Below are 19,454 nucleotides of genomic sequence, written 5' to 3'. Positions count from 1 at the left end.
GCACAGGGGGGGGATCCGTGGGCTGGGAGGGCTTTTCCAACCCAAATGGTTCCATGATTCTTTTCCCTGAAGAGCAATAACTGAGGCTCTGGACTAAAACTCTCTGCCCTGACCCCAGACTGCAGCTCTGCCCCCATTGCAGTCACTCCCCTCACAGCACCATCACGAGCAGTTAAAAACACCCCAAAATCCCACCCTGGCCTCTCCAGAGCAGCATCTCCCAGTTGGAGTTTGCTGCCAGTCCCAAGACACCACCTCTGAGAGGTTTCTTCCCAAAAATTCCCATGTACACAAGGAAGGAGACGAGGAGAGGCAGGTTTGGAAAATAAACCTGCAATATTTAACCTGATTCCTTTCCACTTGGAGCCCTTGAAGGAAGGGCTGCAGGACTCCCTTGGTGTCTCTGTGTGCTGCTGACCCCATTCCATTGAAGGCAAACCTAAATTGGACTAAAAACTCGGGATCACCTTGAGCACACGGAGCCGTGGCGCCGCTCCGGCCTCCCAGGGACCCAAAGGAATGAAAGGCTGATTCCTGGCACTCTGTCTGGCTGTGGGTGTCTGAGCCTTCCAAGTGGAGCAGGTTAATGGAGTGCCTGGAAATCCTTCTGTCCTTCTGCTGCCGTGGTGTTGAAGGAGCCTGGAAGAGAGGGAAGCTTTTCCAGCTCTTTTCCTGATCTGGTTTGTTTTTGCCTCGTTGCCCTTGGAGTTCAGTAGCACTAAGGCCTGTCTGTGCCTCCACCGAGGTAAAACTTGCACGTTATCATCAAAAATCCCTGACTTTCCCACCACCATCAAAATGCTCTTTGAGCTCTGAAGCCTTGACCCCTTTGGAAATTCAGCCTTAATCCTGAGGAGTCGGAGCTTCCTTCTTCCACCCCTCACTTCTTCCTTATCCCACCCCAATTTCTTCCTTATTTCATCATTCATTTCTTCCTTATCCCACCCCCAGTTTCTTCCTTCTCCCACCCCCAGTTTCTTCCTTCTCCCACCCCAATTTCTTCCTTATTCCACTCCCAATTTCCTCATTCTCCCACTCCCAGTTTCTTCCTTATCCCACCCCCAATTTCTAATTTCATCTTTATCCCACCCCCAATTTCTTCCTTATCCCACCTCAATTTCTTCCTTATCCTACCCCTCATTTCTTCCTTATCCCACCCCCAGTTTCCTCCTTATCCCTGCCCTTGGAAGCAGGAGCCCAGAGCTGGTCTGGCAGCTCCGGGGGGAGCCGGGATGGATCCCAGCCCCTCCTTCTGTCTCTGGGAGGAGCCACGATGTCCTTTTGTCCCTCTCCTCGCTTGGGTGCTTCCCAAAATGTTCTCGGATGGAATTTGTGATGTTCAAGATGAAACATTTCAAGGGCAGGAGATGAAAAATCCAACCAAATCCAGTGGAAGGCATTTTATTTTCCATAAGCTGTGACGCTTCATTTGGAAAGCGCTGCCAGGGGCTGGATTCCAGGAGATTAATGCCCAGGTTTAGGTTTCCAGCACACATCTCTCTCCTCTCCCTGGGAGTTGCCAGGCTCTGTCCTCCTCCAGCTCGTGCCCTTTTTGGCCCTGTTTAAACTGGAAAAGCTTTTTGGCACCTGGAGCCGTCGTTCCACTGGCACCGGTTTTATGGATCCTTCCTTGGATGGAGGCCCTGCCTGGCCCTTGCAGGAATGAATCCAGGGACACACAGGGACAAAACCCCCCTGAAAATGGAGCATTTTAAGGATTTATCCTGCAAATGCCTTTGCTGACCCTGGCAGGAAAAGCCCAAAGGTTCCCCTCCTCTTTCCGGGGGTCTCTTGTGGCTCCTGGAGGATTTTCTGCCTGGGAATCTGCTCCCTACAAAAAAAGGTTTGGAGAGGCTGGTGGTTGGAAAGGCTTTGCTTCTGAAGCCTCAACTCTTCAGCTGGTCAGTGTGGTGGGAAATGAGTGTGGATTTACCACGACCAGGGGGAAAACATTCCCGTGCCTCCTATTCCTGAATCCCACATTGGAAACCACCATCCCTCCCTCCCCCTGTTCCCAACTGGCTGCGTCCTGCCCTTCATCCCAGCTGGCTCTGAGGTATTCCTGCAGCATTCCCAATTGCTCCCAATATCTGCAGAGGTCATAAAGTCAATCCATAACTTCATTCCTCTGTTCTGGGTTGGGATGGGGGGACAGAGCCAGTTCAACTTCAACAAGGTGTCCAAGGACACGAGGATGCCACTGCTTCCCACAGGAATGTGGGGCTGGAGGCAGGAATGGCTTTGAAGAAGCCAGTCTACCTGCACAGAGAGGTGGGAATGAGCCCAGGGGGTGGGAATGTGCCTAGGAATTGAGAACATGCCCAGGGGGTGGGAATGTGCCCAGGGGGTGGGAATGAGCCCAGGAATTTGGAATGTGCCCAGGCGGTGGGAATGTGCCCAGGAACTGGGAATGAGCCCAGGAATTGGGAATGTGCCCAGGACTCGGGGCCGTGGCATCAGACCCGGCTCGTGTCAGGCTCAGCCCGTGTTGGATGAGCCGGGGCTGCCAAAGGTGGTTCTGTCCCCGCAGGACAAACCCCTGGGCAGTTTCCCTCTCCTATTGCCACTCTCTGTGTGCTGCAGGAGTTGGAAGCTCAGCAGATCTTTATCTCCAGACAGAGCCTGGTGGCTGAGCAGCCCCTGCCGTGGGGAATTGGCTCCCGGAGCTCTGGCAGCAGGTCAGGGGGGCTCCTCTGTCCCACGTGCTGCTCCCACAGGGAAGGATGTTCCCTCAGGATGCCCTCCTGGCCTGCCCCAGGCAGCTCAGCCTGGTGTGGGGGGAGTTTGTGGAACGGGAATTCCGAGGCAGAAGCAGAGGAGGCTGGGAGGGAAGCAGCTCCAAGGGAAGTGGGTGTTTTAGGGATGACCTGGTTTCCCTCTTCCCTCGGGACAGGTCTGGGGACTCGTGGTTCCCTTTAAGGCGAGGGAAGAGCTGAGCACCTGGATGTTGGTGCAGGAATGGAGATCCCATGTGTCAGTTCATCCATGAGTTTGTTTTAATCCAGAGGATCTTTCCATGGCAAAAACCAGCAAACCTGTACCTTGAATAGAGCAGGAATCTTGATAAGGAACATTCTGGTGCTTCTCCTCTCCTGGATGATGAGGGGTTTATTCCAGATTTGAAATTCACCTGCACAGTATTCCTTTCTCCAGAAGGTTTCCAGTGTGGAGCAGTCCTCCTTAACATACTGCCACCATGGATGGAGCTGTCCAACCTGGAAAAGGGCTTCTTGCTTTACCCTTGTGGGATTAAGATTCCCAGAGAGCAGCTCCCTGGGTACAGATCCCCCCAGAGATTAATGAAGGAATGTTTCCCTCTGTTTCCTTTATCAACCTCTGGGATGGACACAGAGAATTTTTAGCCTCCCTGGTCCCTGTTTTGATGCTCAAAGGTGGCCTGGAGCAGGGGCATATGGATTCTGTAGGATATCCTGAGCTGGGAGGGACCACAGGGATCACTGGGTCCAGTTCCTGGAGGGATTGGAGGGGCTGGACCTGCCCATGTTAAACACGACCCCTGGGCCCTCTGGAAGGATTTACTGCTCCAAAATTGGGGAAAACTTTGCAGGTCTGTTGAAAATAAGAAAATCCTGATCTGTGAAAATCGGAGTTGGGAATCATTGTGTGGACAAATAAGGAGTTGGGTCTGGGTGGTGCTCAGAACCTGGAGACTCCCAGGGGGGTTGGAACCTTCTGAAGGTCTCAAATGTCTGAGAGTCAGAATCCTGGAATTCCAGACTGGTTTGGGTGGGAAGGGACCTCAAAGCCCATCCAATCCCACCTCCCACTATTCCAGGTTGCTCCAAGCCCCGTCCAACCTGGCCTTGGACACTCCCAGGGATGGGGCAGCCACAGCTTCTCTGGGCACCCTGTGCCAGGGCCTCCCCACCCTCCCAGGGGAGGAGTCCTTCCCAATATGCCCTCTGGCAGTGGGAAGCCATTCCCTGTGTCCCAAGTCCCTCTCCAGCTCTCCTGGAGCCCCTTTAGGCACTGGAAGGGGCTCCAAGGTCTCCCTGGAGCTTCTCTTCTCCAGGTGAGCACCCCCAGCTCTCAGCCTGTCTCCTGTCTCTCTCCAGATCCATCCATACATCTATCTCCATATTCCCTATAAGGGAATTCCCTATTCCAGTTGCACTGTCACAGAATCCCAGAAGGGTTTTGGTTGGAAAGGACCTTGAAGCCCATCCAGTGCCACCCCCTGCCATGGACACCTCCCACTGTCCCAGGTGGCTCCAAGCCCCGTCCAGCCTGGCCTTGGACACTCCCAGGGCTGGGCTGGTGCTGTTGGGATGATGAGCAGAAATCCCCAATGGCAGCAGCACCTCCTCCCCCTGGGAAAGCCTTGGAGGACCATTGGCTCTTCAGTGCTCCCGAAGTCCGGGCCTCCCATCTTTTAAACCCTAAGCAGGAATTAGGGTTGATTTTCCAAGAGCTTTTTTTTTTCCTCTAAGGATTTTTTTCCTTGATTTCCCGGCCCTGCAGAGAATTGAACTCCTTGCCCGTCCGATTTTGGAGCTGAGGTGTTTCCACACTGCGGGAGCAGCCAAAGCATCCATGACAAACCTCCCTTTGGATTTCCTTTTCGGGGAAAAAAGGCTTCAAACGGTGGAGCCGCTCCCTGGCTGTTGGCTCTGGTGCTGCCTCCTGTCATGAATGTGTTGTGAGCACAGAGGGAGCCACGAGCCTGATCCCAGAGCCTGATCCCTCCTTCCCGGGGCTGCTCCCGCTCCTTCCCGGGGCTGCTCCCGTCCTCCCGGAGGCGTGGGAGGGAGCAGGGCTGGGGCTTTCCCTGCCCACGAGCTCCAGGGTGATTTTACATCCAGTTATTCCCTCCCGGGAAGGTACATCCACCTCCCGGGGGGGGCAGTGGGATAAAACACTGTCGTCCCACGGCTGGATAAGCCTTGTCACCCGGGAGGCAGCTTCGAGGAGCCTTGGGAAAGGTCCTGCTCGGGATTTCGGGAAGGCTGTGCTGACATCTATCGGCAGCAGCTCCTTCCACGTTTTCCCGCTGTTGTGCCTGTGCCTGGAGGATTCTTATCCGCCAGGATTACGTGTGTAATACTCGGGACTGACCAGGCAGCGTTCCCTGTGCACTTTAAACCAAGAGCAGCCCGATGTGCTCCCAAAGCCTCGTTACATCCTCGCGCTCCGGAGCCTGATTTTGGTCTTCTCCCAAAGCATCTGCTGTAGAAATCTCCTGGAATGGGGCAGGCATGCAGAATGGGGGAGCACTGGCTCACCCTTGTCTGCAGCCCAAAAGGGGGATGCTTGTTCCTGACATGAAATATTCAGGGAGTTTGGAATTACGGGAATGAGGGAGCAATGTGCCCTCCTGGGGTGATGGAAGTGTGAGAACCTCAGCTTGGGAATGAGGGAGAAGGGGGACACAGCAAGAGAGGGTAAAGGAATTGTAGAGAACTGGATGAAGTATCCCTTCCTGTGCTGGACTGGGAATTCCAGCGGGAAGATGTTGGCATTCCAGTAGGTAACTCCAGTGAATAACACTCCAGTGTTGTCCCTGCAGCAGATTTTGGGAGGAGCTCTCCCTGCTCTTCCCAATGCTGAGCTTTTTGCACTTCCTCAAGGAGCCCTCTCTGACTGTGCCCAGAGGGGTCGTGGATTCCCCACCTCTGGAAGTGTTCCAGGCCGGGTTGGACGGGGCTGGGAGCAGCCTGGGACAGTGGGAGGTGCCCTTGGGACGAGATGATCTTTAGGATCCTTTCCAACCCAGACCATTCCAGGGCTCTCTGACCCTGCCCACAGGCTGCCCTTTAAAGGATACTTGAGGTTTCTCAGCCCCGTGGTGGCTCCAACCTCACCAAATTCCACAGCAGCCATTTCCTGGAACACCAGTGATTTGGGGGTTCTCTGGGAGCGTGGCTGGGGCGGAAAGTGCGGAGCTCAGCAGAGCTGCCCCCAGCCCACAGACCTCCAGCCCTTCCCTGCAATTATCCCTCAGCACAGCCCAATCCAGCAATTCCCATCCCTCCCTTTGCCTCCCGGGGGGAAGACGAGTGACAGGAGCTGCTCAGCCCTTTCCCTGGAATCCCAGAGCTTTTTAATTGCTCCAGAGCTGGTTTGGGGAGGTGTCAGAGTGTCACTCAAATCCCTTGGAAGTCTGCAGGGTGTCACTTGGAGGGGGAGAAAACACCAGGCATGGAAGCGGGGAAAGGTGGATCAGGGAAAAGTAGATCAGGAAAAGGTGGATCAGGGAAAAGTGGATTCCACCCACCCAGACAGGGAAGAGCAGCTTTTGCAACAGCAGCTCCCGGGACCACAGGGCCAAATCCCAAAGGATTGGGAAGGGTCCCCTCGCCCTCAGGGGCAGCAGCACCTCAGGGTGATGCTGCTGGGAGAAGGGCTTCGGCTGGATCCCAGGGAGGCCTCTCTGCAGGCTCAGGATGGATCCCAGGGAGGCCTCTCTGCAGGCTCAGGATGGATCCCAGGGAAGCCTCTCTGCAGGCTCAGGATGGATCCCAGGGAAGCCTCTCTGCAGGCTCAGGATGGATCCCAGGGAAGCCTCTCTGCAGGCTCAGGATGGATCCCAGGGAAGCCTCTCTGCAGGCTCAGGATGGATCCCAGGGAGGCCTCTCTGCAGGCTCAGGATGGATCCCAGGGAGGCCTCTCCTGCCGTGGGAGGTGTGGGAATTGCAGGATCCCATCGGTGGCTGTTGGGAGATAAGGAGCCGAGCCCGGGGCGTTTGGCACCTCTGTGTGTTTGCTCAGTGTGCTGAATCAGGACATTTTTGGCGGCATTAGCCGGGAGTGACTCAGTCAATCCTGTTGCTCAGGGTTCAGAGGGCACTGCCTCTCCTTTTCCAGCGGCACCTCACGAATTCCGGCCTTAAAAAAACAACCACCGTTGCAACAGCTCCAGGGTGACTTATCCTGACTTCTCCTCCCCCACGGGGTTTTGCCTCCACCTCGCAGGGATTGCAGGAAACCAAACCTTCCCTTCCCCACCGGCGCTTTGACTGGGCTTGTCCCACACTCCCCTGTCACCGCAGGGTGGGAATCGGCCACCGGGAACTCTGGCTGTGTGTAAGCATGGGGGTTGCCATGGTTTGGTGACACACCCCCCAAAACTGGGGAAAAAACTCGGGATATCCCCCCCTTCCCTCCTGAGCAGTGTGTCCCAGGCAGCAGATATTCAGATATTTGTGCCTGCAAAGGGTTTATCTCATTTTTGAGGAGACAAATTGGGTCTTGTTCTGTTTTCCTTTAAATTCATATGAGGCTGAGTTCCTGCCTGATTCCCAGCATGGAATTTGGGGGTTTTTGGGAAGGGAACAGTAAATCTCCTGTGGCTTTGGAAAGGGAAAGGGATACTTTGGTGGCTTTTAAAGGCTTTAAGGTTTAGACAGGCCTGGTCAAAGCCAGTCTGGAAAATGTTCAGAATCCCTACGTTTTAAACATTTTGGGAATAAAAACAGGTGACTGTCAGGTGCTGGGATCTGAGGCAGCTGAGCAGCGAGTCCTAAGTGTTGGGGTTTGACTTAGGTGTGCAACATTCCATGGAGATGTCTGCTCTTCCCATAGGGGTTCTCCTTTGGTGTCTCTCAAATCCGATCCCAGTGCTGGGACTGCTGGGATGCTCATCCCATGTTCCAGCCTCTGGGCTGCTGCTTGTCCTCTTCCCTTTGGGTAACCTGGCAGGGGAAAAACTTTGGGATGAATCTGCAGATGGCTGTGGAAAAGTCCTGGCTGGCCTGGGAAGCAGAGGGATTTCCTTTTTCCTGCTCTGGTTTTGCTTCCAATTGAAAGGGAAGGATTTGGGGATTCATCACACAGGTTTGGGATGGACCTTGGGGTGGTGGAGGCAATCCCTCAGCTGGGGTGGATGATGCCAGGGGAGGGATCAGGGGTCCAGTTTGGAACTGAGGTTTTAAGTCTCTACCAGATTAAAAGCTGGACTAGTAAAGCCAGGCTGGAAAACAGCCCCTGGCACAGAGACACAAAACTCCCGGGGAACAGGATGGAACCCCACGGAGGAACAACTCCATGGGCAGGACAGGACTGTCCTGCCTTGGGAAAACATGTCCAAGGCAGGGTTGGACCAGGCTTGGAGCAACCCGGGATGGTGGAAAGTTCCACCTGTGGCAGGGGTTGGGACTGGATGAGCTTGAAGGTCCCTCCAACCCAAACCATTCCATGATTCCTGCCCTCGGACCTTTGGGGTGCAGCTCGAGGGCAGCTTTGGAACCTGGGACCTCAAATCCCTTTGCATTTGAAATTCATGGGCTGCTGGACCAGCTCCCTTTAATTCCTTGGCTTTGGAATTGGAAACATGGCTTTGTTTATCCGGGTATTTCATGGAAATCCGGTCGGATGGTGGTGATCAGCCCCAGGAGTTGTCTCTTGCTGGAGCTGAGGTGGCTGGAAAAACCCATCAAATCCAGCAAAACCAGCCCCTAGTTGTGGCTCTTGTCTCACCTCTCTCCAGAAATAAAACTCCCTACTATTTGTCCCCCTGACACAACTCTTCCCATGTTTTATCCTTCCCCCCTTGGCGCTGCTCCAGCGCAATATTCCCCCAAAGCCCATGGATCTGAGCCAATCCTTCCCCCTGGATAATCCCATCACCCATTTCATTGCCTTTTGTATTTCAAGCTCCTCTTGGTGCTCGTTTGTGGAGTCTCCCAGGGCTGCACCCACCAGAGGTGAAAGGCTGGTCTGGAAATCCGTGCTCCACGTGCCCTCCCAGCCGGGCTCTCCCTTTGTGTCCGTTAATCCCGGCGCGTGCTGCTCCGGCAGGATTACAGGGCCGGATCAGTGGGCTTTGGGAACTGCTGAGAAGGGCAGATCCTGCCCGGATAAAACACCCCAAGCTCGTGTGGGGAGCCACCAGAGCCTGGCATGGCTCTTCCAAACATCCGTGGGAGCCGGAGGTCCCTGCTTGGTTGGGTTTCCTTGGCTTTGTGAGCCAGGAAAATCCATCAGCTGGGGGAGAAGTTGATTGGAGCAGCTCTTAAGTGGCTGAAAGAGCACCAGGAGCTGTGGGGAGATGGAGGGAGTTCATGTGCTGCACCCTCTGCCTGCTGGGATCTCTGTCCCCAGGGAAGGATAGCCTGGATGTTGGGCTGGGTGCTGTGCTGGGGGTGTGGAATTGGAAACAGCCCTTTTGGAGCAGTGGGAACCGGGACAATGAGCCAGCGAGGTTCTGCTCCCTGTGGAATTGGAAACAGTCCTTTTGGAGCAGTGGGAACCGGGACAATGAGCCAGTGAGGTTCTGCTCCCTGGGCCATCCCCATCCCGGTCCCAGAGTGGGAGGAGCCCTCCCGTGTCAGGTGTTCCTGGGAGCCTTGGAAAGGCCACTCCCACATCCTCCCAAGGGCCTGGACTTTGAGCAGGTCCTGTTGGGGCCCCTTTGATGTCCCGGTGGGGCCCCTTTGATGTCCCCGTGCCCTGTTCTCCACATACCTGAGGCCTGAGCTCACAAAGCTTCCGGCGCCTTCCGGCCTCGCTCCAGCTCCCTCGGGAGTCCTGCCCTTCCCAAGGACCTTGGCAGCAGCTCTCCCCTGCTTTAGGGATAAACACTGTGAATTCTGCAATTTTCCACGTGTTTTGCTTCAACGCCAGATCCCTGGAGATGCTCCTGGTGCACCTCATTTGCAGGGAGCATCCAGAGGTATCCCGTGGGTATCCAGGTTGGCTTTGAGAGGCCAACGCTTCTTTGACTTGTAAAATTCTGCCTTTTCTTGCACTGCAGAACCGAAACTCGGCTCATTTACATCCGGACAATGGCCCAGAACAGGCAAAGCTTCCTGAAAAACCGGGGCCAGCCCTGCCCTGGGCTGTGTGCAGGGCCTGACTCACCAGGAGCCGGTCCCTGCTCAGCCGGGGTGACTCTCAGGTCACTGCACCATCCCAGACCTTTCGGAGTGATGTGCCAGTGTTTCTCCATCCTGGGATTACTCCAGCTGCCCCTTTTTGTTTCAAAATCACCCATTATAAGCCCAGCTCCTCGTGGCATCCCCGAGGGAATTGCCCTGTTTCCCGACAGCGGGTGGAAACGTTTCTGGCCATTCCATTCGTGATGCCAAGCTTGGGAGAACGACCGTGCTCTTCCAGGGAAATATTCAGGCTGGAAACCCGCTGGCGTGGGTGAATTGCACACACAGCAAGCCAGGGAAACTGGAATTTGGGAACAAAGAGTAAGCAAGTGTGACCCTCTGTACCACTCTCGTCCTCACAGGGACCTTGGCACAGCTCTGGCCACACTCTCTTTGTGACCCAGCACAGGAATTGTCTCCTGCACAGCTTTATTCCCGTTTTTCCCTTATATCCATGTCCCTGAGAGCAGCAGAGTGCTTTGTCCCTCGGGAAGGGTTCAGGGACACCATGGCCATCTCGCTGTGTCAGACCAGGGGTTGCTTTTTGCCAGGCTCTTCCCACCCCCCACCTGGAACCCATGGAATTCTTCCCTCCGCTGTAACATCCCAAAATAGCTGCTCTGGTTTCTTTTAAAAATAGTCTGTTCTGTGTCATTCCCTGCTAAAAGTGTGCCCCTGAGTCTCATGGGGACATGGCAGGGGACAGAGGGTCCGTCGGCCTTTTCGGGAGAGGGGACGGTGGCACCGTGGCCACGTGCCCTGGAGCCGCCCCGTTCCCAGAGCTGGGCACCCTGCCATGGATTTGGGATGATGTGTTCAGGAATATTTGGAAAGAGTGACTGTGGAGGTGGAGGAATGTGCCTGGTGCTGATGACCAATGTGGGAATGAGGATGCTCTGAGTCCACCCGGGCTGGAGAGGCTTTGCCTATTCCTGGGAAGCAATTCAACAGCTCCTGCACATCCAGGGAGTGACACAGCACCTCTGGCTCCTGGGACAGACAGGGGTTGGGTTTTTGCAGTGGATTGGGGCTGATTTCCTGACTTAAATTCAAAGGGATCTGATCCTTCTGTAGCTGCCCTTGCCAAGGGGCTCTTGGCACTGAAGCTGCTCCTGCTCCGAGAGGTTTGGGATCATAAAATCCCGGATGGTTTGGGTTGGGAGGACCTTAAAGATCATCTCATTCCAACCCCCTTCTGTGGGCAGGGACACCTTCCACTGGAATCACAGAATCCCAGGATGCTTTGGGTTGGAAGGGACCTTAAAGCCCATCCAGTGCCACCCCTGCCATGGGCAGGGACACCTTCCACCAGCCCAGGTTGCTCCAAGCCCCGTCCAACCTGGCCTTGGACACTTCCAGGGATCCAGGGGCAGCCACAGCTTCTCTGGGCAACCTGTGCCAGGGCCTCCCCACCCTCCCAGGGGAGGATTCCTTCCCAGTCTCCCATCTAACCCTGCCCTCTGGCAGTGGGAAGCCATTCCCTTGTCCTGTCACTCCATCCCTTGTCCAAGGCAGTGCCTCCATTTTCACCCAAAGTTCAGGGATTAATCCTGCAGAAACGGGGTTCAGTGTGTGCTGCCCTCGTGAGCTCCCAGATATCTGCCACGATGCCTTGGAATTGCTATTCCTTCCCCCTCCTTCCTCGGGGAGAGCAGTCAGTAGGTATTTGAGGTAATTATTGCTTTTATTCAGTGCTAAAGCAATAATTTGAAGGGATACGGTGGAAAACCAGCAATTTCCTGCCAGTGAGTGACAGATGTTTTGAGATGTGCTTTCAGTCTCCTACTAATTATGCTGACACAAATTGGCAGGAGTTTTCTTCCCAGGCTCCCAGCTCTAATTTTGCCTCTTTTTTCCCCCCTTTATTTTCATTTTTCTGCGAGGTGGAGTCTCCGTGTTGCGACGCTCCGGGAGGAAACGCCGCGGAGTCGGGGGCTGCTGTTCAGACATGGCTTTGCTAACCCTGCCCTTCTCCATCCCTGCCAGGTTCCTACCCCTCCCCCAAGGCTGGGGCCACCCTGGTGGTCTACAAGGACCTGCTGGTGCTTTTTGGGGGGTGGACACGGCCCAGCCCTTACCCCCTGCACCAGCCCGAGAGGTTCTTCGATGAGATCCACACCTACTCACCCTCCAAAAACTGGTAAGGGCAGGCTTTGATCCCAGAGCAATGTGCCTGGAATGCAGCTGGGGGAACTCCTGGGAAGCTGGGCATGGTCCTGGTGTCCCAGGGGTGTCTCTAAAGCTCTTTCTGAAGCAAAAGCAAAGCCACAACCCAGCAGTGGAGCCAAGGACAGGACACTCTCAGGCACCTCCTGGGTGCTGATTGCTGCCACAGGGCTCTTGATTTGTACCTAAAATATTCCAGGCTCCCTGAGCATCCCCATCCAGGTTTCCCACCTGGATGTTTCAGTGTTTAATCACACTGGCTGTGAGCAGGGAGGTGGTTCTGAGATAAGCTTTAACTGCTGGAGGTCTTGTTTTTAGTCATGATCCAAAACTCAGCTCCCTCAGGGAGCTGGGAGAAAGCAGGTTTCTCCATCATTTTATAAATCCCTGCCTCTACAGCTCCTGGATGGAGCATCCAGTGCCCATGGAGCTGGCAGGAATTTTCCTGTTCCCTTTCAACACCATTTAGCTGATCTTAGACCCGGCTTTGCCACCGATCCTGTGTGTGAGAAAGCAGCAGAGGCTGTACCAAAGGGATCATTCCTGCTCCTCTCCCACTGAGAACTTTCCATCCTCCCAAGTATCAATTATCCAGGGCACTTTGGTCATTACAACTCTGTAATTAAACTCCCTGGAAAGAATTCGGGGCAAACTTAATTGGAAGGGGGGATATTCCCACCTTGGCCACGGGACTGGCTCATGCCTTGAAAATGTTTAGCACATTGGATTTCTAATTAGTTTCGTTATTATTTGGACACTCGGAGGTTTTCCTGGTGGTTTTCCTCTGGAACATGTTCTTTACCGGCCGCTGGGAATTTTTGTTTGCTGTTCATCCAGTGTTTTCCTTTCCCTCCCAATGGTGAACGTCTTCCTGCCTCTTTCCCAGGTGGAATTGCATCATGACCACCCACGGCCCCCCTCCCATGGCAGGACATTCCTCCTGTGTCATCGAGGACAAGATGATTGTTTTTGGGGGATCTCTTGGATCTCGGCAGATGTGAGTTGGGATGAGCCGGGCGGGTGTTGGGATGTCCCGGGATAGCTCCTGGTGTTTCAGAAGGAATTCTCCCCAGGATTTCACTGCTGCCTTAGCACACCTCCTGTGGCAAATCCCGAGGCTCCAGCCTGCCAAAAACCCCGTGTGCCCTGAGCCTGTGCCCTGGGCAGAGCTCCCAGGCCCGGCTGTGCCTCATCCCTTTGTCTCGTCCCTGCAGGAGCAACGACGTGTGGGTGCTGGATCTGGAGCAGTGGGCCTGGTCCAAGCCCAGCATCTCAGGGCCCAGCCCTCACCCACGGGGGGGCCAGTCCCAGGTGAGAGAGACCGGGCTCAGCTTCCCTTCCCGCTGCCAGGCAGCTCTGCCCGGCTCATTCCCGAGTTATCCGAGATCCCCTGCCCGCCGGGCCCTCCCTTTCCCTCCCTGTTCCTGATCTCTGGGCGTGACTCAGAGCTCTGCTGCACATTTGTAGGACACAAATTGCTGCTCTCACCCCAGGCTCGTGCCCTGGGGCGGCTCAGATCAGGGCAGAGTTAGCACAGGGTGGTTTGGCTCGGGGCCGTTGTGGCTGCTCCGCTCTCCCGATCCCAGGATCCAGTGGCTCTGGACTGTTCCCGCTCCGAGCACGGGCTGGCAGCGCCTGTTTGATTGCTGCCCGGGGCAGGAGCTCATGGGTGTCACCTGGCTTGGTGCAGGTGTCCCCATCCTTGCCTTCCCAGTGATTCCCAGTGTGGCTCATCCCACCAGGGCACCCAGCAGAGACGGGCTGTGCTCCAACGTGCCTCATCCATTGGGAAAAGAGCCCGAGGGAATATCTCGCCCACCAGCAGCACTCACAGACACTGCTGCCAGCACCTGCCTCCCAAACAATCCTCCCACCTTCCCACTCCTTTGGAGAGGGGTGTTGAGGCCCCTGTGCCTCGGCTCAGCTTTGGGAAGGGAGATTTCTCTCCCGGGTGAGAGGAGCTTATTTGGACCGAGGCCGTGGGATGAACCCTCCGTCCTGCTCTGCCCCAGGCCCGGCAGAACCGGCTCTCCATCCCTGCTCCAGAGCCCAGCCCGGGGCAGGCAGGATCCAGCAGCACCTGTGCAGCTGAGAACCTGCTCTGTGTGCCCTGGGAGGCCTGGCAGGAGCCCTGACCCTGCTCTTTGCCCTGCAGATCGTCCTGGACAACGAAACCATCCTCATCCTGGGGGGCTGCGGGGGCCCCAACGCCGTGAGTACCTGGGGGAGCAGGGACACGGCACCGGGAGCCCTGGGGGATGCATTTGGGGGCAGGGGGGGCCCAGGGGGCATCTTATCCCTCAAATCCGAGCGCCCACGCTGGAGATTTTCTAGAGAAGCTGTTTAGGTGTTGCTAGAGCTGCTTTAATTAAGGAAAAAACCCCGAGGCGCTCTCTGAGCAGCTCACTGAGCCTTGGAAGGATGAGCCCTGACTTTGGACTGGGATAGGAGATGGAAATGAAGGGATTTATCCGTGGGCATGGTGAGGTGTGGTCACTCCCAGGCAGTCAGCTCCTGATTTGGGTCACCATTCCCTTTCCACAGGAACAAATCCTCCCACCAGCATCCTGATGGGATGGATGATCTCAGCAGCAAAGGGGGCTCCTAAATCCCAGCCTGGGCTCCTAATTCTCAGCCTGGGCTCCTGAGTCTCGCCCCAGGCTCCTAACTGTGCCCCCTTCCCTCGCAGCTCTTCAAGGACGCGTGGCTGCTGCACATGCAGGCCAACCCCTGGACGTGGCAGCCGCTCAAGGTGGAGAACGAGGACCACGGAGCGCCGGAGCTGTGGTGCCATCCTGCCTGCAGGGTACGGGCACGGCGGGGTCCCTGCCCCCACACAGCCCTCATCCTGCTGCCCTTGGGGCACATTCCCTGGCCAGGGGAACAAAGCACCGATCCCACCCACTATCATCCTGGGGGTGTGATCTCAGCAGCAAAGTGGGCTCCTAAATCTGAACCCAGGCTCCTAAATTCCAACCCGGGTTCCTAAATCTGAACCCAGGCTCCTAAATCCCAACCCAGGCTCCTAAATCCCAACCTGGGCTCCTAAATCCCAACCTGAACTCCTTAATCTCACACTGGGCTCCTGAATCTCAGCCTGGGCTCCTGGGCTCCCAGATCCCAGCCCAGACTCCTAAATCTCAGACTGGGCTCCTGAATCTCAGCCCAAGCTCCTGAGTCCCAACCCGGGTTCCTAAATCCCAATGCTGGCTCCTAAATCCCGACACAGGCTCCAAAATCTGAACCCGGGCTCCTAAATCCTGACACAGGCTCCAAAATCTGAACCTGGGCTCCTGAATCCCGCCCCCTGCTCCCTGCCCAGCCCACTCCCCAGCCCCTGGTTTCCCGGGGGCTCCTCGCGGTGTCGTGACCCGTCTCCTCTCTCGGCAGGTGGGGCAGTGTGTGGTGGTGTTCAGCCAAGCCCCCAGCGGGAGGGCCCCGCTCAGCCCCAGCCTCAACTCGCGCCCGTCGCCCATCAGTGCCACGCCGCCCGCCCTGGTGCCGGAGTCGCGGGAATACCGCTCGCAGTCCCCGGTGAGGAGCACGGACGAGGCTCCCTGCGTGAACGGCCGCTGGGGCACCCTGCGCCCGCGGGCACAGCGGCACACGCCGGCGGGCTCCCGCGAGGGCAGCCTGTCCCCGGCCAGGGGGGACGGCTCCCCCGTGCTCAACGGGGACGGCGCGTCCCCCGGAGCCCCCCCGGACAGCCCGGGGCAGGCGCTGTCCCCCGGCACCCCCTCGGCCGCCGAGGGCCTCGACCCGCGCGTGGGGCCGGGGCCGCGCCGGGGCTCGCTGCCGGAGCACGGGGAGCTGCGCCTGGGCGCCGCCGAGCCAGGCTGGGAGCACAGGGCCCTGGACGGCGCCGAGGGCAGGACGGCGGGCGCGCGGATCCCCCCCGAGCACACCAACGGCCTGCACAGCCCCCCGCCCGCGCCCGGCTCCCTGCCCCTGTCCCCCGGCTCCCTGCCCGTGTCCCCCGGCGCGCTCCGCCGCAGCCTGGAGGCCGTCAAGGCCTTGGCCTCCAAAGCCGCCTCGGCCTCCTCGGCGCTCAGTCCCCCCCCGGCGTCGTCCCCGGGCTCCCCCGGCGCGGAGCCGGCGCGGGCGGGCGCGGCCCAGGGGGACGGGCACTCCCTGCCGCCCATCGCCCGGCGCCTCGGCCACCACCCGCCCCAGTCCCTGAACGTGGGCAAGCCCCTGTACCAGAGCATGAACTGCAAGCCCATGCAGATGTACGTGCTGGACATTAAGGACACCAAGGAGCGGGGCAGGGTCAAGTGGAAAGTGTTCAACAGCAGCTCCGTGGTGGGACCCCCCGAGACCAGCCTGCACACGGTGGTGCAGGGCAGGGGTGAGCTCATCATCTTCGGCGGCCTCATGGACAGGAAACAGAACGTCAAATACTACCCCAAAACAAATGCCTTGTACTTTGTGCGAGCAAAGAGATAATGCGGCCCCAGCCCGCCGCCACCCCCGTCCTCCCCCTTCCCGCGGCTCTTCCCGGTCCTTCCCGGCCCCCGTCCCGTCACACAGCGACCAAACTGTGAATTAGGGAGCAGGAAACCAATAAAAGTCCGAGCAAAGCCTCCAGTGCTGCCCAGTCAGACCCCAGTGAAGCCGGTGGCGGAAGGACCCCGGGGATTCAGGGTGGATGGAATTCTGCCATCCGGGACCCCCACGAGGTTGATTTTCCGAGGGTTTGGGAGGCTTCGTCCCTCCGAAACCCCTCCAGAGCTCCTCAAGAGCCTCATGGGGCTTGAGTGAACCTGGTTTTGTAGGAACGACCCAAACTCTGGCAGGCAGGAGGAAGGAGCTGGGTGAATTCCACACCTGGCTCCCTCAGGAGAACAGCAGCAATATCCCCCTGGGAATGCCCAGCGCTGGGAAATCCTGCTCGACACAAACACGATGCCTTTTTTTTTGCCTCACCTGCCGCTCTCGCCCCTGTCCTTGGGCAGGGCCAAAACAAGGAGGAAAGGACAGGATTTTGTGTCAGAATGCCAAATATATTGATTGTTCCCATCCCTCCTCTCCCTGCCGTGCTGGATCAGGCTTCGGGATTGGCCCCAATCCCATCTGATCACCTAAAAATCCACTTATCTCCCCAAAACGGAGACGTTTGGCTGCCAATTCCCCTCTGGACTTCAAGGATTCATTTCACTTGACATCCCAAACCCGTTCAGGGCCAAACCAGCCCCTTGGAGCCTGGGAACAGGGTGGGTTTTCCAGGGAAAAGGATGGATATTGGTGAATTTGAGGGCGTGAGCAGCCTCTGCAGCAACTTCACCTCATCTTTGCACATGCCTCCTTCCACAAGGATTCCATTCAAATCCCAAGGGATTGAACCTGTGCGTCCTTCTGGGACAACCCCCCTCCTTCCCTTTCCCCTCCGGGGGGTGGGAAAAACAGGTGGATTCTGCCAGGTTTTGGTCAACAACCTCCAGGACCCCGAAGACAGGGAGCCCTCCCCACGCCGGCAGCGCCATGACGTGGTCCCTCCTTCCCGGGATTTTTGTTTCCCTCCATTCCCACTGAGCTTTTTGCCGGTCGGAGCCTTAAATCCCATCCCAGCCGTGTGGGGATGGGGAGGGATTTGCTTCACCCTGTTGCCACCTCTGTAAATAAACCCCTGGTCCAACCCGACCTCTCCCGTCCATCCCAAAATGATTTGTCCCAAGGGAAAAGCAAAATTGTCCCTGTCCCAAAAAAAACCAGAAACCTCAGGAGCACCAAGGGTGAGCTGTGAAATATTCCCTCTAGGAAGGCGGTCGGGGCTTCGGCAGCGATTCCCACCCCCCTTTGCATGTTTTTGGTCATCCATCCCAAAAAAGAAAGGGATAGATGGAGCGTTGATTCCTTCTCCCTACGCGGGGCACCCCTGGAGGGGTGTTTTCCCAACGTTTACATCCTGAAAATCCCACCAAGCCGGGGCCGTCCCTGCTCCACCCCCGCCACGGAAACGCATGTTCTGTGCCCTTAACGAGGAATTCCTCCCAAACTTTGATCCCTGGATCCCCCGGGAGCCGCTGGTGCTGTGAGCGAGGTGCCCCCCCCGCGACTCAGGTGTCCCCCCGCCGTCATTCCCGACTGCAGGAACGGGAAGCGATGCCGGTGATATTTAAAACCTTCTGTACATTTTTGGGGGGTTCGTGGGGGTCCCTCCCCCCCCAATCCCGAGGAATTTTTAGCGGTTTAACAAATAAAAAAAAAAAAAGGAAAAGAAATGGATGGTCGGTGATTTCGGGGAGGGAATGACACGGAGGGGAATTCCCTGCTGCCATTCCCAAAAGTTTGGGGGTGAAAAAGGGAGAATGTGGGGTCTTTGGGGGTGAAAAAAGGGGAATATGTGTCCCAGGAGCAATGGGGGGGAAGGGAGGCAACAGGGTTGGGGGTTCAGGAAGAGGGGGGAGTGCTGGGAACCAGGGATCCCAAAGCTTGTCAGGGGAATGGGGACCCCAAAGCTCACTGGGGTTGGAAACTGGGGACCCCAAAGCCTGCTGGAGGTGGGAATTGGGGCCCCCAAGGCTTGTTGGGGATGGAAACAGGATGGGAGCCCCAAAGCCTGCCAGAGTTGGGAACTGGGGGCCCCCTCAGCCCTGTTAGAGGTGGGAATTGGGGATGGGGACCACAATTCCTGGGAGAACTGGGAACTTGGGCCCCCAAAGCCTGCCAGGGCTGGGAATTGGGGATGGGGACCCTAAAACCTGCTGGGGCTGGGAACTGCAGATCCCAAACCCTGCCAGTGTGGGGGATTTTAGACCCCACAGCATTCCAGGGCCAGTAATTAGGGAGGAGGACTCCAAAGCCTGGGAGAATTGGGGACCCCAAAGCCTGTTGGGGCTGGGAATTGGGGATGGGGATCCCAAAATCTGTTGGGGCTGGAGTTTGGGAGCTGGGGATCCTAAAGCCTGTCAGGGCTGGGATTTGGGGATGGGAACCCCAAAGTCTGCCAGTGTTGGGAATTAGTGACCCCAAAGCCTGTCGGGATTGGAAACTGGGGATGGAACCCCAAAGTCTGCTGGATCTGGGAACTGGGGACTCAAAAACCTGTCAGGGCTGGGAATTGGGGATCCCAAAGCCGGGGGGAGGTGTTGGAATATGGGAATTTGGGACCCCAAAGCCTGTGGGGGCTGGAATTTGGGGATGGGGATCCCAAAAGCTGGCAGCGTTGGGAACTGGGGATCCCGAAGCAGGGCCGGGGTCCCTCCACGTGCCGCCCCGGCCCCTCCCCGGCGCATGCGCGGGCACGGGGCGTGGTCTCGCTCCAGCCACGCCCCGTGCGTGACGTCACGCGGAAGCGGCGGTGAGCGGAGGGACCGCGTCTTAAAGGGACCGCGCCGGAAAATTGGGGGGGTGGGGACACAAATTGGGGGGGCTCGGGGGGCACAGAGCGCGGGGAGGGAGAGGGGGGCTGCGATCACTCCCTTTTAAATGTTGGGGAGGGGGACGGAGCCC

At 57.2% G+C, this 19,454-nt stretch overlaps 1 protein-coding gene across 2 annotated transcripts in view; it reads left to right on the top strand.

Moving 5' to 3' along the window:
* The window catches only part of FBXO42 (F-box protein 42), a 45,958-nt gene extending 28,056 nt beyond the window's left edge, over positions 1-17,902 (top strand). For both annotated transcript variants that reach the window (XM_051773486.1, XM_051773485.1), the window contains exons 5-10: positions 11,823-11,976; positions 12,889-12,999; positions 13,217-13,313; positions 14,158-14,214; positions 14,692-14,808; positions 15,393-17,902. In XM_051773486.1, the coding sequence (XP_051629446.1) occupies positions 11,823-11,976; positions 12,889-12,999; positions 13,217-13,313; positions 14,158-14,214; positions 14,692-14,808; positions 15,393-16,448 (1,592 nt within the window). In that variant the 3' untranslated portion in view covers positions 16,449-17,902. The remainder of the gene's footprint in view (positions 1-11,822; positions 11,977-12,888; positions 13,000-13,216; positions 13,314-14,157; positions 14,215-14,691; positions 14,809-15,392) is intronic.
* The last annotated feature ends 1,552 nt before the right edge of the window (positions 17,903-19,454 follow it).

Source organism: Manacus candei, unplaced genomic scaffold, assembly GCF_025592945.1.
Source record: "Manacus candei isolate 608988 ecotype Guabito, Panama unplaced genomic scaffold, ASM2559294v1 h1tg000169l, whole genome shotgun sequence".
NCBI classification, from domain to species: domain Eukaryota; kingdom Metazoa; phylum Chordata; class Aves; order Passeriformes; family Pipridae; genus Manacus; species Manacus candei.
Note: the sequence above shows the minus strand (reverse complement) of the source record. Positions and strands in the feature narration are given on the sequence as shown.